This window comes from Thalia democratica, chromosome 5 (assembly GCF_965202585.1).
Source record: "Thalia democratica chromosome 5, ktThaDemo2.hap1.1, whole genome shotgun sequence".
Classification (NCBI taxonomy): Eukaryota; Metazoa; Chordata; class Thaliacea; order Salpida; family Salpidae; genus Thalia; species Thalia democratica.
Window position 1 is genome coordinate 79,459,037 of NC_139169.1, and position 17,025 is coordinate 79,476,061.

At 21.8% G+C, this 17,025-nt stretch overlaps 1 protein-coding gene across 1 annotated transcript; it reads left to right on the forward strand.

Annotated features, from left to right (window-relative positions):
- The first annotated feature begins 213 nt into the window (after positions 1-213).
- LOC145836975 (LHFPL tetraspan subfamily member 2 protein-like) lies at positions 214-16,442 on the forward strand. The gene is made up of 4 exons (XM_082944744.1): positions 214-371; positions 2,585-2,855; positions 5,957-6,048; positions 16,138-16,442. Exons 1-4 carry the CDS (start codon positions 234-236, stop codon positions 16,300-16,302), a joined length of 666 nt encoding a protein of 221 aa, XP_082800870.1. The 5' UTR covers positions 214-233; the 3' UTR covers positions 16,303-16,442.
- The last annotated feature ends 583 nt before the right edge of the window (positions 16,443-17,025 follow it).

Sequence of the window (17,025 nt, forward strand, 5' to 3'; positions counted from 1 at the left end):
AATTAAGTGCAATTTTAATTTACAGATAAATGATTTATAAAGAGGCATTTTATATTTAACTATTACTTCATAAAAATTATTTAGTTTATAAAAATAGCACCTTACATACAAACAAATAAAATAGCTCAAGTTAGATATTGAAAATGTATAGAGTAGTTTTTTAACTTAACTACAGTCATTGTTGAATTTAAATATTCACAGATAAGTATTTAAGCGCCGATTAAATGTGAAAAATGTGCTGCCGAGTAATCATCACGTTCAGGTCCATGCTTTGGTCCCTGCTCAGCATTTCCTTGTTCCTCGTCCTCCTATCTAGCTTCTTCAGTTCCAGCTGGCTCATCACACCTGTTCTGCCCGGCAAAAGTGACGAGGTTAATATTTTAACTTGATTTTTGCACACTTTGTTAGTTTTTTGCATTAATTTTACAATAGTTCTCAAAGTGAAAAGTTTTTATTGATATATTTTCAAGTTTAGCATTTTGAGTTTGCATGTTTTTTTTTGTATATAGTTTACTCTGTCTATTTTCATGAATTTTGATATGTAGTGCTTTTGTTTTCATTACTGATTTTTTTTTTTGAATAATTTTTAACAAGTTTTACTTGTAATTTATGTGCATTGTACATGTATATAACTATGTAAGATGAAAGAACTTTTCTTCTTTTAAAACAGTTTTTTATTTTTCTAAAAATAATTTCTTTGCTGCAATAGTTGTTAAAGTATACTGCATCTAAAAATATTGAACACCAATAAAATAACTCAATTTTTTTCTATTCTATAAACATGAAACTGTAAAAATCATTAAGTAACATAAACATTTAGTTAGATATTTGGTTTTTTTTAATTTACTAGCTACCACTTTTTCACTGTAAATTAACAAATTAGTAGTAAACAAGTTACTCAAATAAACTATATACTGTTGAATATTTAGAATTACAGTTTATTGTGTAAATTAGTTTATATTTTACCTAAATGGTTCATAGTTCTTTCAGAGAATTACACTAGCTCGTGCAACGTCTGTTGAATTTTTTGTGTAAGTTTCAAAAAAATATTAATACCTTATTTAAACGTTATTAGTTGGCCCTTTGAACTAAAACTTTAGGATTTTTTGTCACTGACTTTAGTTTTTTTTTCCAAAGTAGTTCTGTAAAAGCTTTCTTTACTTTGTTTAGATATAGATTTATACTTCGATTCTCTGCTGAAATACACGATGTGAGTTTCATGTTTGCTTTAGACTTGTTTTTATCTTTTAATTTCAACACTACTATTGCCTTGATATCACTTAGTTTCTAGCTTTTTTTTTTGCTTAATCCTAAGTTTTGTCTCTTAATTTAAAAAAACCAACTCTCAGAAATAAACATAAAAATTTAATGTTACATGCAATAATGTTTAACTAATCGGTTACAAATTATAAGCTCTTCAATGTTATGAACATTTTTAAACAGCATAAGAGTTAACACTTTATTCTTTCCCAAATTTATTTTTTATTTTGCTAAATAAGGTGTGTGCTTTCATAAATAGTCTGTTAAGTTTTTGTCATAAGTCGCCTCAAAGGTTCAATTGATTTTTTTTGTGAGTGTGTTTGATATTTTGTATCACTTCTGACGCTGAATATTTTACTTCTAAAACATCACCATTTTACATGTTTTTTTATATATAGGTTTCAATATGTAGCAATATGTTAAAAACTCACCATTCATATTTTAATTGGAGATGTAATTTCTAAAGTACTCTGTATAGTTCTGTTTTTACTAGTCTATCAAATTTTTTTTTTCTAGATACAAAATATCATTAGAATTGTTAAAACATTATTTTTTGGGTAGCAAATATAAATAAAATGAAACATTATTTAATATGGAAAATCAGATTTAATATGCCTTTGATTTGGTTTTGTTATATTAAATTTTTTCTAAAATTAATGGTAAACTAGTGGTAAGCAGAAATATCTGGCACACAACATTATTTTAACTTAAAAACAGCTTGTTGATTACAAACTAAATTGAGCTTTTTATTTCAGTTTTATGAAACAAGCTATAATTTTTTTAAGGCTCAGTAGGGGTATTTATATCATCATTTATTTAAATTTAATTAAATGCTTGTTTAAAAAGTGTTCTAATTATTTATTATGAACACTCTATATAAAGGCTTGTAATAATTACTTTTGATAATTCCGAACAACAAAGGACCTTTTCTGGTAAATTAAAAAAAAATGTTGCTACTTAAAATATTTTCCCATACCATGTTAGATAGTGGATTATTCTTAGTAAAGCGTTGTAAACGTGTTTTGTTTATTTATTATAATTTGAAATATTTTTTAATATATGTTTTTGTTAAAAATTAAAAAGGAAGCTTGTTTTATTAAGTTTTATACATTTATTTTTTATACTTTTTAAACATAAGAAATTTATAATTTGTTACTTTGTTTAACTTTCTTCTGTATTTTTAGAAGTGATAAGCTAGCTATTATAGAACTTTACACAAATTTATTCAAGAATAATAATTTTTGTTTTAGTTTTAGTTTTTTCTTATTTATTAAAAATCTTGTTTTAATTTGAAATAATGCTACAATTGAATTTTAATTCACAGGATTTTGACACCCACAAAACATTCGGGTTGTTCTCAGTCTGCGACGTGAAAGTCAACAAGAAAACTGAGTACAAGATAAAAACCTGTAAGTTATTTTATTCAATTAGCTACATGCCTGGTTACTGGGTGGCTTGCTGTTTCTTCATCGGCTTTTCCCTGTTGCTGACAACACTAGTGGGCGTCCTAGGGTTCGCGTCGGTCTGTTACAGGCGAGTCAGGGGCTGCAGCAAATCAATTTTCGCGGTGGCTGGGCTAATGCAGGCTATTGCAGGTTGGTTTCAATGAGTAGTTTTTGTTTTAGTTAAATTTAAAAAAAAAAATATGCAAGTTGTTTTTGCGTGTTAGACTAAATTTAAACAGTTGGTAACAATTTTTAACATACTTATCCTCTAATAATTTAAATTTTTTTGTTTGACTTGAAACATCATAAAGGTAAATAATATTTTTTTGCTATAAATTTGAAAAATACTCTCATAGTGTTTAAGCTGTTTTATCTTTGTTGTTTAGATTTTTATGAGATAACTAGTAAGTATACAAGATAAATGAACGAGATTTCTTATTCAAAACAAAACTATCATCAGTTACAAAACAGTTATTATAAAAGTAGAATACATACATATATATACATACATATAAATACATATATATACATACATATAAATATACATACAGTATATTTATAATATAAAAAACAACTAATTTTCGAATCGTTTACTTAGTTTCAATATTTAGTACATATCTTCAGAACGAAATAAAGTACAAAGCAAAAATTTTAAAGAATCACACAAAAAAACACATTGTGATGTTTCAAATAAAATTGAATAATTTTAGCTAGCCTGTTTTAAAAACAACTTATGTACAAATCAACTTATTTTTGCTTTGTTTGTTCTTGTTTTTGGTTTTATTTTGTAGTTATTTTTTATTACTAATTAGTGGTTTTTGTTCTTTTAAAATATATGTTTTGATTATGAAGGCAGGGTTGCTGCCTTTATTTTCTTTTATTTAATGATAAATCTTTTTCAATTTTTTCAATCTTGTACTTTTCCATATATATAATACTTACAGTATATATGTATACATAGTGAGGTTTGTATAACTGAAGATCCCTTTAGTAAAATCAGGTAATAGATTCTGATACTATAAATGTTACTCTTTTATTTGATTATATTTTTAGTTGAAAATTATAATAATACTTTAAGTTTAAAAAACCAGATAAACAAATTTACGGGTCTGATTTTGTTGTATAGTAATAGTCGTAAAGTTAATTTAATCTTGTATAAATTAACTTTTTTCCAAGCCTTAAATATAAAATCAGTGAATGTATTGGTAGGAGACTTTAATTATTTTAAGTTGTTACTAATTGCATGTTTTTGTTCGTTGTTCAAATACTTAATTTATATACATTGTTTTTTTCCTTCCTAATGACTTTAAGTTTGTTTATATTTCCCTCTTGTTGTGGTTGTTGTTATTTTTTTAAATGTCTAATCATCTGTTAAGTTGAATATTTTTACAAATTGTTTTTTGCAACTATGTAAGAGTTAACCTTATTTTAATATTCCAATGTAAGCATTTAATTTTATATATTTTTCAAAATCTTGAAAATTAGTTTCTTTCATTGAAAAATAATGTTACACTGACTTCATTTCTTATTAATACAAAGTTATTTGTTTGATATTAAAGTATTAAAACAAGCTTTTTCAAAAAAAATTGTTTTCTATTATATTCCTCCAACTAAAGCATTTTTGTCCATGTTAGATTGATTGTTTTTTGATAATACATTTAGTCAAAGCTTCTTTAATAGATGTTGGTGTTATTTTCACCATTTTTTGGCAGTGATGAATATACAAATATATAACAAAACTAGTCAGTTTTAGCTAATTTTATAATCAAGTGATTTTTTTCTGAGATTTCCAAACTTTTTAAAAAAGTAGTTTTCGGCAAACTTTCGGGTTGGAAATATATTTTTTTGTTGTTATTTTGTGTTTGTAAATTTTAATGGGAGTTTGTGAAGGTTCTATTTTAAAATAAAATCAACATTGGTCCTCGTTAAAAAACTTAAGTTATATAATGTAAAGTATCAACACAAAAATATTGGTTAACTTTTAAGAAGTCAGTTTGATCAAAACTTCTGGTACAAATGTACAAAAGAATTTTTTTAATTGCTTTCATGGTTTAACTCTTATTATCATTTAAGGTAAATTTCAGTTTATTGACTATGATAGTTGATACCCTTGATAGCGTTTTAAACTTTTAGTGTGCAAAAAAAAAAGTATGTATTTTTTCAAATTAAAACCATTTGATTTTTTATCTATTAGATGAAAAAAATCACAAAACAACCTTGACTGTTTTCTGGACAGATTTAAGAGTTGTATTTATATACAAAGCTTCTCCAAAAATTTACTAAAAATCTTTCTTATCTTTCATTTCTTTAGTGGTCAGCCTCAATTTTTAAATAATAATCTTTGCATTGTAAAACAAGTTTTTTCGTAGCAATTTTAATACAATTAAAATAAGCATTCATGACCAAAAGTAAAAAATAATTAAATTTTGATTTTGTGAAAAGTTTTTCTTGCTTAAAACTAATAACTATCTTTACAAAAGAACTTTTTATAATTTGAATTCAAATTAAACTGAAAAATTTTGACAACGGTTGCTTGAAAAGTGATAGATAAAAAAGCTTTTTATAAAATTTTTATGTTTGCCTTTTTATTTGGTCCTCACATAAGGAACCTATTTAGCACAATATTTTATTAAAACGTAATTTTAAATTTCAAAAAGTAGTAAAAATCAAGCTAGTTTAGTTTATCTTTTATATAATAAGATAGATTTATAAAAAAAGGCTTTATATTTTATGTCTTTAATACTTTTAGTTTAAGTTACTCTTACAATTATTTTTTGAATACCATAAGGTAGAATTACAAACAATTCAAGAATGTCTCTATAGCTTGAAATTTTGCTTATTCTAATAAAACTAAAAGCTCAAAACTTTTTTAAAACATGTTATTGCACTTTTCTTTATAATCTTTTTACAATGTTTTAAAAAACATTGGCTTTGTAAACACTTGAACATGAGAATTTAATGTAAATTCAAATATTTGTTTTAGCTGTTTGATTAGTAAACAAGAAAGTTTTTAATTCCTAAATGAACACATTTTAATACTAATAATCCAAATTATCTAAAGATAGTAGCTCTAAACTATTATATTTATAGAATAATTGTGTAACGTATTTTACAGTTTACCTTTAAAGTTTGACTGTAATCTAAATAATTTTTTTTATTTTCGTTTTAGTTAAAGTTTTAAAAGCAGTTTTATAAAAAACAAAATAAAATAAAATAACTTATGCTTTATTTCAAAAACAATGTTTTTTCAGGTCTCTTTCTAATTTTCCCGCCATTTCTGTTTCCTCTTGGGTGGGCAAATGAATTGGTCCAACATGACTGTACTAACAGCACATATTACAATGTTAGTTAAAAACATTTATCAAAGTATCTAATAGTATTGTACAAACATCACATATTATAATGTAAGTCATATTTATCAAGTATTAAATAATATTGTACAAATATCAGTTATTATAGTGTAAGTTGAAAATATTTATCAAGTATTAAATAATATTGTACAAACAGAACATTTTATAATGTAAGTTATATTTATCAAATATTAAATAATATTGTACAAATATCAGTTATTATAGTGTAAGTTAGATTTATCAATTAATAAATAATATTGTACAAACATCACATATTATAATGTAAGTCATATTTATCAAGTATTAAATAATATTGTACAAATATCAGTTATTATAGTGTAAGTTGAAAATATTTATCAAGTATTAAATAATATTGTACAAACAGAACATATTATAATGTAAGTTATATTTATCAAATATTAAATAATATTGTACAAATATCAGTTATTATAATGTAAGTTATATTTATCAATTAATAAATAATATTGTACAAACAGAACATATTATAATGTAAGTTATATTTATCAAAGTATTAAATAATATTGTACAAATAGCACATATTATAATGTAAGTTGTATTTATCAAATATTAAATAATATTGTACAAATATCAATTATTATAATGTTAGTTATATTTATCAAATATTAAATAATATTGTACAAACAGAACATATTATAATGTAAGTTATATTTATCAAATATTAAATAATATTGTACAAACAGAACATGTTATAATGTAAGTTATATTTATCAAGTACTAAATAATATTGTACAAACAGAACATATTATAATGTAAGTTATATTTATCAAATATTAAATAATATTGTACAAATAGCACATATTATAATGTAAGTTATATTTATCAAATATTAAATAATATTGTACAAACAGAACACATTACAATGTAAGTTATATTTATCAAATATTAAATAATATTGTACAAACAGAACATATTATAATGTTAGTTTTATTTATCAAAGTATTAAATAATATTGTACAAATAGCACATATTACAATGTAAATTATATTTATCAAATATTAAATAATATTGTACAAATAGCACATATTATAATGTAAATTATATTTATCAAATATTAAATAATATTGTACAAACAGAACATATTATAATGTTAGATATATTTATCAAATATTAAATAATATTGTACAAACAGAACATATTATAATGTAAGTTATATTTATCAAATATTAAATGATATTGTACAAATATCAGTTATTATAGTGTAAGTTATATTTATCAAGTAATAAATAATATTGTACAAATAGCACATATTATAATGTAAGTTATATTTGTCAAGTATTAAATAATATTGTACAAATATCACATATTATAATGTAAGTTATATTTGTCAAATATTAAATAATATTGTACAAACAGAACATATTATAGTGTAAGTTATATTTATCAAGTATTAAATAATATTGTACAAATATCAGTTATTATAGTGTAAGTTATATTTATCAAATATTAAATAATATTGTACAAAAGCACATATTATAATGTAAGTTATATTTATCAAGTATTAAATAATATTGTACAAATATCAGTTATTATAATGTTAGTTTAAACATTTATCAAAGTATTAAATAATATTGTACAAACAGAACATATTATAATGTTAGTTATATTTATCAAATATTAAATAATATTGTACAAACAGAACATATTATAATGTAAGTTATATTTATCAAATATTAAATAATATTGTACAAACAGAACATATTATAATGTAAGTTATATTTATCAAGTATCTAATAATATTGTACAAATAGCACATATTATAATGTAAGTTATATTTATCAAGTATTAAATAATATTGTACAAATAGCACATATTATAATGTTAGTTATATTTATCAAATATTAAATAATATTGTACAAATATCAGTTATTACAATGTAAGTTGAAAATATTTATCAAGTATTAAATAATATTGTACAAACAACACATATTATAATGTAAGTTGTATTTATCAAGTATTAAATAATATTGTACAAATAGCACATATTATAATGTAAGTTATATTTATCAAATACTAAATAATATTGTACAAATATCAGTTGTTATAGTGTAAGTTATATTTATCAAATATTAAATAATATTGTACTAACAGCACATATTATAATGTTAGTTATATTTATCAATTAATAAATAATATTGTACAAATATCAGTTATTACAATATTAGTTATATTTATCAAATATTAAATAATATTGTACAAATAGCACATATTATAATGTTAGTTATATTTATCAAATATTAAATAATATTGTACAAATAGCACATATTATAATGTTAGTTATATTTATCAAATATTAAATAATATTGTACGAATATCACATATTATAATGTAAGTTATATTTATCAAGTATTAAATAATATTGTACAAACATCACATATTATAATGTAAGTTATATTTATCAAATATTAAATAATATTGTACAAATATCACATATTATAATGTAAATTATATTTATCAAGTATTAAATAATATTGTACAAACAGAACATATTATAATGTAAGTTATATTTATCAAATATTAAATAATATTGTACGAACAGCACATATTATAATGTTAGTTATATTTATCAAGTATTAAATAATATTGTACGAACAGAACATATTATAATGTTAGTTATATTTATCAAATATTAAATAATATTGTACAAATATCAGTTATTATAGTGTAAGTTAAAAACATTTATCAAGTATTAAATAATATTGTACAAATAGCACATATTATAATGTAAGTTATATTTATCAAAGTATTAAATAATATTGTACAAATAGCACATATTATAATGTAAGTTATATTTATCAAAGTATTAAATAATATTGTACAAATATCAGAACATATTATAATGTAAGTTATATTTATCAAGTATTAAATAATATTGTACAAATATCAGTTATTACAATGTTAGTTATATTTATCGAATATTAAATAATATTGTACGAACAGCACATATTATAATGTAAGTTATATTTATCAAGTGTTAAATAATATTGTACGAACAGCACATATTATAATGTTAGTCATATTTATCAAATATTAAATAATATTGTACAAATATCAGTTATTATAGTGTAAGTTGAAAGTATTTATCAAGTATTAAATAATATTGTACAAACAGAACATATTATAATGTAAGTTGTATTTATCGAGTATTAAATAATATTGTACGGATAGAACTTATCATAGTATGAGTTTGAAGTACTATATAAAATATAAATAAAGTTGTACAAACAGCTTTTATTATAATGTGAGTTTAAATATTTGATAAGTAACAAATTAATCATTATATACGTAAAAGATTATGGTAACAGCATATATTATAATGAGAGTTGAAATAAATAGTTACTGTAAACAAGTTTGTTTAAGTAAAACTTATTATAAAGTGAGTTAAAACTGTTAAATAAAAAGTACATAAAAAGTTTATTTAATAATTAAATGCTAAAATTTGGGTAATTGATTTATAAACTATCACATACCTGTTTATTACTTTGTTAGTACGTTTATTAGTTGTTATAAAGTATATTAGTTTGATTAAAAGCTTTAAATATTTTTCAACAAATCAATATTGATGTTATTTGCACATGAATTGAAAAACCTGCTTTTTATTTTTACTTTCTGTGGTTATTTTTTAACCAGGTTTGTTTATTAACAATTTTCATTAACACCTTATTGTCTATATTACTACAAATACATAAGATAAATTAAATATTAATTTATAACAATTTAAATTTTGCCTGTTCAGTGTAAACGTTGAATACGAGAAAAACTTGGTATAGTTTTACAGAAATATTTGTATCTTACTGTTTAATTAGTTAAGGATTTAAAATTAAATATTTTTTTTGTTGTTTTAAAAACACGAATTTTTGTCAATTTGAGGTCGTAAAACTCATTGATCAAAAAATTAAATTAAAGTAGACCGCAGGGTTAGCTTATTTTGTTGTAAGAAAACGTTTTTTTTTTTGCTTTTTTAAACTGTTATACTCCAATTTAAATAAAAAAGTTTGAAAACTTGAAGCAATTTTATTTTCTTTTTAACACTAAAAGGTTTAAAAATTAGTTGGTTCCATTATGTAAGTAAAATTAACATTACTTTTAATATTTAAAAATCTTAAAATCTTTGTAGTGTTGTTAAGTAAATTAAATTATTTTGAAACAAAACAACAATATTATTATTGTTTATTCGTTTTTTTGAATAGAATCAAAAGTTTATTTGTTTATTATTTAAGTATTCTAAATATTGATTTAACTATATCAATATCAATTCTTTGTGTAAAGTAATTTAAAAGGTGTTAAAACAATAATTCAAACAAATTTTTTTGATTATTTTGATTTAATCAATCAAAGTTTTTTTTTATCATGAACTGCACACCAAAAAAAATTTACTTGAATAATCTAAAAGCTTTAACCTGAAGTAAAAATATAAAGTAACTTTAAGTTTTTACAAAATATAGTTTAAAATGTTAGTCGACAAATATCCAATTTAGGCTAGTTCAAATGTATGTAACTTGAACAAATTACAAAATATTTTTTAAATATCATGAAATATTTGCTAACATATGTAAATTTTAAAAAATCATATGATTCATTAACAGCATAAAAAAAACTAGTTATTGAAAAGAAATTGTTTCAAAATTATTTTTGTTGAACTAAGTTTACTTTTTATGTAAACAAGTTTTTAATAAAGTTCGATTTAGTTTTTATATTTACTGCATTTTATTTTTCGAATTACATTCATTTGCCATATGGTCCTTTTAAAGCGTCATAGGAAAAATATGCAGTAACTTAATTATCTTATTTTATTAGTTTTTCATTATTGTTTGTTCTGTTAGAAATAGGTTGCTTATGAATAAAAAATATCTTTTAAATGTGATATTTATATAAAATTTACAATTTTTGTTCGGCGATTGTTTTTAGTCCTTCAGCATAAAATTTAGTTTTTGGCAAAAACGGAAATCTATAAAATTTAAAACAGAAAAAATTGGAGTTTATTTCCCAACTTAATCTTAATTATCTTATCCATTTGTTTTGTTATCTCGACTTTTTATAAATAAAACGTTTTATTAAATCGCTATCTAAATGACAAAAGTTTGCAACTAATTACTTTATATGCATCTTTATCAAATCTAAACGTGAATCAAAATAATGTTGTTATGTTTTACATAACTTTAGCATTTATATATTAAAACAACCAAAATGATTTTTAAAACTTGAATTTTATCTAGTTATGCAACAACAAAGATATTTTAATTGATTTCATTTGAACAATAAGATTTTTGATTTTTTATTTTCCAACAGTAATGTTAAAACTTTTAAAAAGAAAAATTTAACTGATTTTATTTTGACTGAAAAAAATTAAACACTTTTAAAAATTTGCTAAAATTATCAAACATAAAAAAAAAGACGTGTAAGTTTTTATGTCGTCAATTAACTGGGAGTTTTTACCTAAAAACATCTAAAAACCGCAAACCTATTTATGACATCACACAACAATAAAAATATTTCCCACCAAAATTACTTTTAACACGTTTTAAAATAAAGAAATATTCTCTACTAAAAATACTTTTAACACGTTAAAAAATACAAAAATACTTCCTACTAAAAATGAATTCAAAATTTTAAAGTACAAAAATATTCATTGCTTAGAATATTTTAAATTGTAAAAATAGTTTGACAATTTTTGTCAAGTTAAATCTGACATTACCAACAAATTCTTACCGCAAATGATTAACTTTTTCTAAAAGCGTGACATTTTTGTTCCTTACAAGTTGTTTGACCTATATTTTATTAAAAGGTAATGTTGTTCGTAGTACTTATTTTGAAATAATGTCACCAAAATGGTTTATTGCAGATTAAAAGTTGCATAATAAAAAATTAAATACTTGGACTCCTTTTTGGTTTTTTGATATCAAAGCTTTTTTTTACCAGTTTCAAACTTAATCAATAAAAATCTAAAATAAAACTCTTAACCGCAAATGATTAAATTTTCTTAAAAAGCGTGACATTTATTTGTTTGACCTTTATTTTTTTCAAGAAAATATTTTTCGTATTTGTGCTAATGCTAAAATGCTAACAAAAAGGTTCATTGTTAAGATAAAGTTGATTTTTAAGTTGCACAATCAAACAAAAATCATGTTTTCTAAACTCCTTTTTTGAGTTTTCGTTTTATAACTTTTTACTTTTGACGATATTTTTAGTAAAAATTCATTACAACACGTTTTTAGTGTTAAAAAACATCTTTAGTTACTTAAAAAGCATTTAAAGTTTTGCTTTTATCTTAAAACTATAAAGCTGATAAAAAAATCCATGAGATAAATGAGATTAAATAAAATAATACACTCCTTAACTTTTTTTTTTGATAAAACCTAAATTTTTTAATAAAAAAGTACGTTTAGACTTTTGTTTTAAATAGTTTTGTGTTTAGTAGATGTATTTAAAAAGATTTTTGGATTTTATACTATTTTGTTATGTCAGAAAAAATGTAATATAATATTGTTAAAACAAACTTAATATCTAGCATGTTCAAAGTATAACCTTATAATATACTCAACTTTGTTTAAATACTTTTATTTTTATCTGCTTAAGCTTTATATTTCTAGTTTCGAACAAATTCAGTTTTGTAGTTCTGTTTTTTTAAGCTATTTAAATTTAACAGTTGTTCAATTTACAAAAGTAAATATTGATTTTCTAATACTAAAGTAATTTCAATGGAACATAAAATATTTTCTCTTAAGTCTTACAACCCGGTTAAATAAACATTTGATGTTAAAATAAAAAGAAAGTAAACATTACCTTATTGAAGAAATTATCTTGTTCATACAAAATTTACTTTTATGTCTATTTAGCTTTTGTCAGTTTTCTATAAAAATTGTCACATATATGTTTATTTTGCTTGATCATCATCAGTTAATTATTATGTTTATTTTTTTACTAAACTTTTGTTTCAATAATAACTTATGTTGTTTTAGTTATAACAAATATTTTTAACCTACTTTAAACAAGTAAAAATGTATAAAATATCCACACCAAATTATTTTTTCTACCACTTTCAATACTTTTAACATGTAAAACTAGGTTGACATTATTTGTCAAGTTAAATCCGACATCCACCAACAAATTCTTACCGCAAATAATTAAATTTTTTTACAAGCGTGACATTTTTGTTCCTTATAAGTTGACTGTTATTTATTTTAAGGTAAAATTTTTTAAAGTTATTTTATAGAACTAACAAAAAGGCTCATTGTTATGATAAAGTTGATTTAGTGTTTGTATATTTCAATGAAATTTAAATGTTTAAGACTCCTGTTTTGTGTTTTAGTTTTTAATTAAAAATATCCAAGATTTTAGATAAAAATGTTAAATAAAGTTTTATAATAAACGTTTAAAGTATTTTGTGATACTTTTGTCACTCTGATAGCAATTAAAATTAAACTTCGATCGTTAAATTTTATAATAAAACTAATTGACAAAACAAATGAGATGAAGTAAAACTACGTAAAGTAAAATAACTCCTTCTTTTTTGACTTTTATGCCTTTTATTTTTTGTTGTAGTTCCACAGAAAGCATTTTATTACTTTTTATTCTATAGTTTGATAGTTAAGAGATGGCATATTTTAATATGTCCTAAACTTTATTAGGTCTTGCAAAATAAAATATAGGTTTTGTGAAGTTAGATAAAATATTTTTTATACAAATGTTTTAAACAAACTCGAACTTAAGTTAAACTAAATAATCAAATATATCAAATATTGAAATTGTTTCATTATTTGATATTTAATAATAAGTTAATTTTGACTTGTTTGTTTTTTGTTGTAATAAATTTTTTGTTCTCCATTTTCGAGCTTATAAGTCTTATAGCTTCGTTTTTTAAAACTATTTAAACTTAACAATAGTTCATTTTACAAAAATGAATATTGATTTTCTAAAACAATTTCAATGAAACATTAAACATTTTCACTTAGGTACTACAACTCGGTTAAATATTAATTGATGTTTTAATAAAAAGAAATTAAACATTTTCTTATTGATAAACATTATTTTATTGTAAAAGTGACCTTATTGAAAAAAATCATTTTACTTATACAAACTTTACTTCTATGTCTATTTAAATTTTGTTAACTTTTTTTAACCTTATTTAAATACTTGTTTATTGATCAAATAGTAAATTGCTATTTTGAGTATAAGCTGCAGTAATGTTTTTATTAGGAAAAGTATATCAAAGATTTTAAATAATAGAATAATAATTTTCTGTTGTGTAAACATTACAAACTTTGCATTATCAAAAAAAAATACTTAAAGTTTTATAAATTATTAATTTTTTAAGTTGTTTAAACTTCCTGAGGCCATTAATATTTGATTATTACTTTTATACTAAGTTTAAAATTGTTGTATTTTTAGAAAAACTATTAAATTTGTTATAAATTTCACACTTAATTTTATCGTGGTAAACAAATGTTTAAAATTTATAAAAATTGTATAAAATTTACTTTTCAATGTAGTTTGCTTTAATTTTTGAATTGAAAGTTTTACCTGAACTGTTTTACAAAACTTTACTAAGTTAATGTTAAGTATCAAATATTGTAAGCCAATAGTTTCGATACTTTATCAGTTGCATTCAATTGAACATACTAAATACCATATTTAGGGTTTTGAATTAGATAATAAGTTTTACTGTTGTTATCTTTTTTATTCTTTTAATTTTTTTTAGTTTTTAACATTACAAAAGTTAAATTGCTACACAACTGTTTTTCTTTTTTTGTAAAGAAAAAATTACAACTTAAAAAGTAAAAAGTGTTTTTTTTTAATGATATTTTACAACAAATTACTGTTAAATTTATCTAAGTATATATTTTAGCAAATTTTCAAAAAGTTTAATAAAAAGTAAATATGATACTTTTTATCATTTTGTTATGTAACTTATTTAATATGGGAATTTTTCAACAAGTTATTAGGGGAGTTTTTAAAAGTAATCGAATATAATAATTTAAAGTTCAAGTATTTTGCGGTTTTTGAATTGTTTGGTTTAATACTTTAATGTTTGTTATTATTGTAAGAATTTGATTCAATAACTACATTTACACTTTAAATGAAGTAATTTAGTAAATAAAAATAAGCAAATTATTTTGAGTTAAAAATCAAGTTAAACATTTAGAAGTTGTATTACGATATCTGTAAAACTTAAAGTTAATAAAACTTAGTTTAGCATATAACTTTGATTTACTAATTTTAAATTATTTAAATTGTTTAATGCAATTGACTCATATAAATCACCATTAAGTTTTATTGATTTGTAAAAAAAACAAACATAACAGTTAATTTCTCAATAAAAGTCATTAAATTTTCATAAGTAAAGTCTCAGCTGTTATTTTGGTCAAATTAAGAAAGATTAATTGAAAAAAAATATAATCAATTACAAGAAAAGAAAAACTTAACGATTATGTTGCTACATAATTTTTAAAAAATATTTATTAAATAGTTCTTCAATAGTCGACATTTTCGTACAAGTAATAAATTGTCTTTTTAATATGATCTTTATGAACGTTGTTAGAATTAGTTTTATCTTATAAATAGAAACTTTTTTTAAGTATTGGTTTAACCTATCAAAACAGTGTTATTATATTGATGTTTAAGTATTTATCTGTAACAAAACAAACTTAAAACACAAAATATGTATTTGTAAAATTGTATTTATTTTAACAACAAAGTTTTCAGTTTATAACATTTAACTTTTACACATTTTCTTATCTAAATATTTTTGTCGTAACTAATAAAGTTCTTATAATTTAGCTGTTTCGAAATAAAAAAATCTAGAGTTATTAAAAAATGTATGTAATACACGTTTTGATATACTAATTGTTAATTGATCTCAAATTTTTTCAAGTTAAATTATAGAAATCATTAAATACAATATATTTTTTCTTTACTCTTGAATTAGTTTGGCGAAATCAATTAGTCAATTTTTTTACTTCTTTTTCTTTAAATCATTCTTGAACGCTTGAATTACCTGACGCTGATAATAATTTGCTGATAAAAAAAAAAACTTTTTTTTTCAGATCGGATCTTGTTCCCTGGGCGCGGCGTTCTACGGCGTCCTGATGTGTCTCCTGTCCACCTGCTCCCTGAGCCTGCTGTCCCGGCACGCGGACAAGTCCACCAGGAAGCGGAGGGTGGAGAGGGACGTCGATCGCGGCAGGAACCCCGTTTGCGGGGGCTTCTAGTTACCGTGGCGACCGGTTTCGCGTTGCCATGACGACCGTTTGTGCGGAACGCTTGTTTCATCACGATGAAGAAGTTTTTGAAAATTCTGCTTGATTTTTCCTAACTCGATGAAAAATAAATGTTAATTTTTTTAACAAATTAAAAATAAGTCAATAATCAGAACTGTGATTACTTAAAACTTTTAACAAAATGTTAAACTAGGAATTTTTCTCAGCACTACTTTATCAAATTTATTATCATGGTTTATACTGGTTAATGTATTAACTTAATCCTCTTAAATATTTAGTAATTAGATTATTTTTTGAATTTTGTTTACATATTACAATTTAAACTTGACTTTGTTCTTCCTTGATTTTTTTTTGATTTTGTTCATAACTTTTTAAATAATTGATTATGTATTAAAATTATTTGTTTGATATATTTTTAGTACATACTCTCTTTTTTTTTTTTTACTTGCCTACTTTTTAATTATGTTGATGTATCATATCTATTTAATAAATATTAAATAACGTTTTCACAAACTTTCATTTAAATTTTCCTAATTGTTCAAGTCTGCTTAGATTAAATATTATTGCTTTTTTCGATGAATTTTTTTTGCAGCTCTGTTTTATAAGTTAAAGCTTCAGTTGTTTATTAAAACTATTTACATAAAAATTGAAACTATGTTAGCCACATTTCCTCATAAAATTCTTCCAAAGAATTCGACTTCATTAAAATTTGTT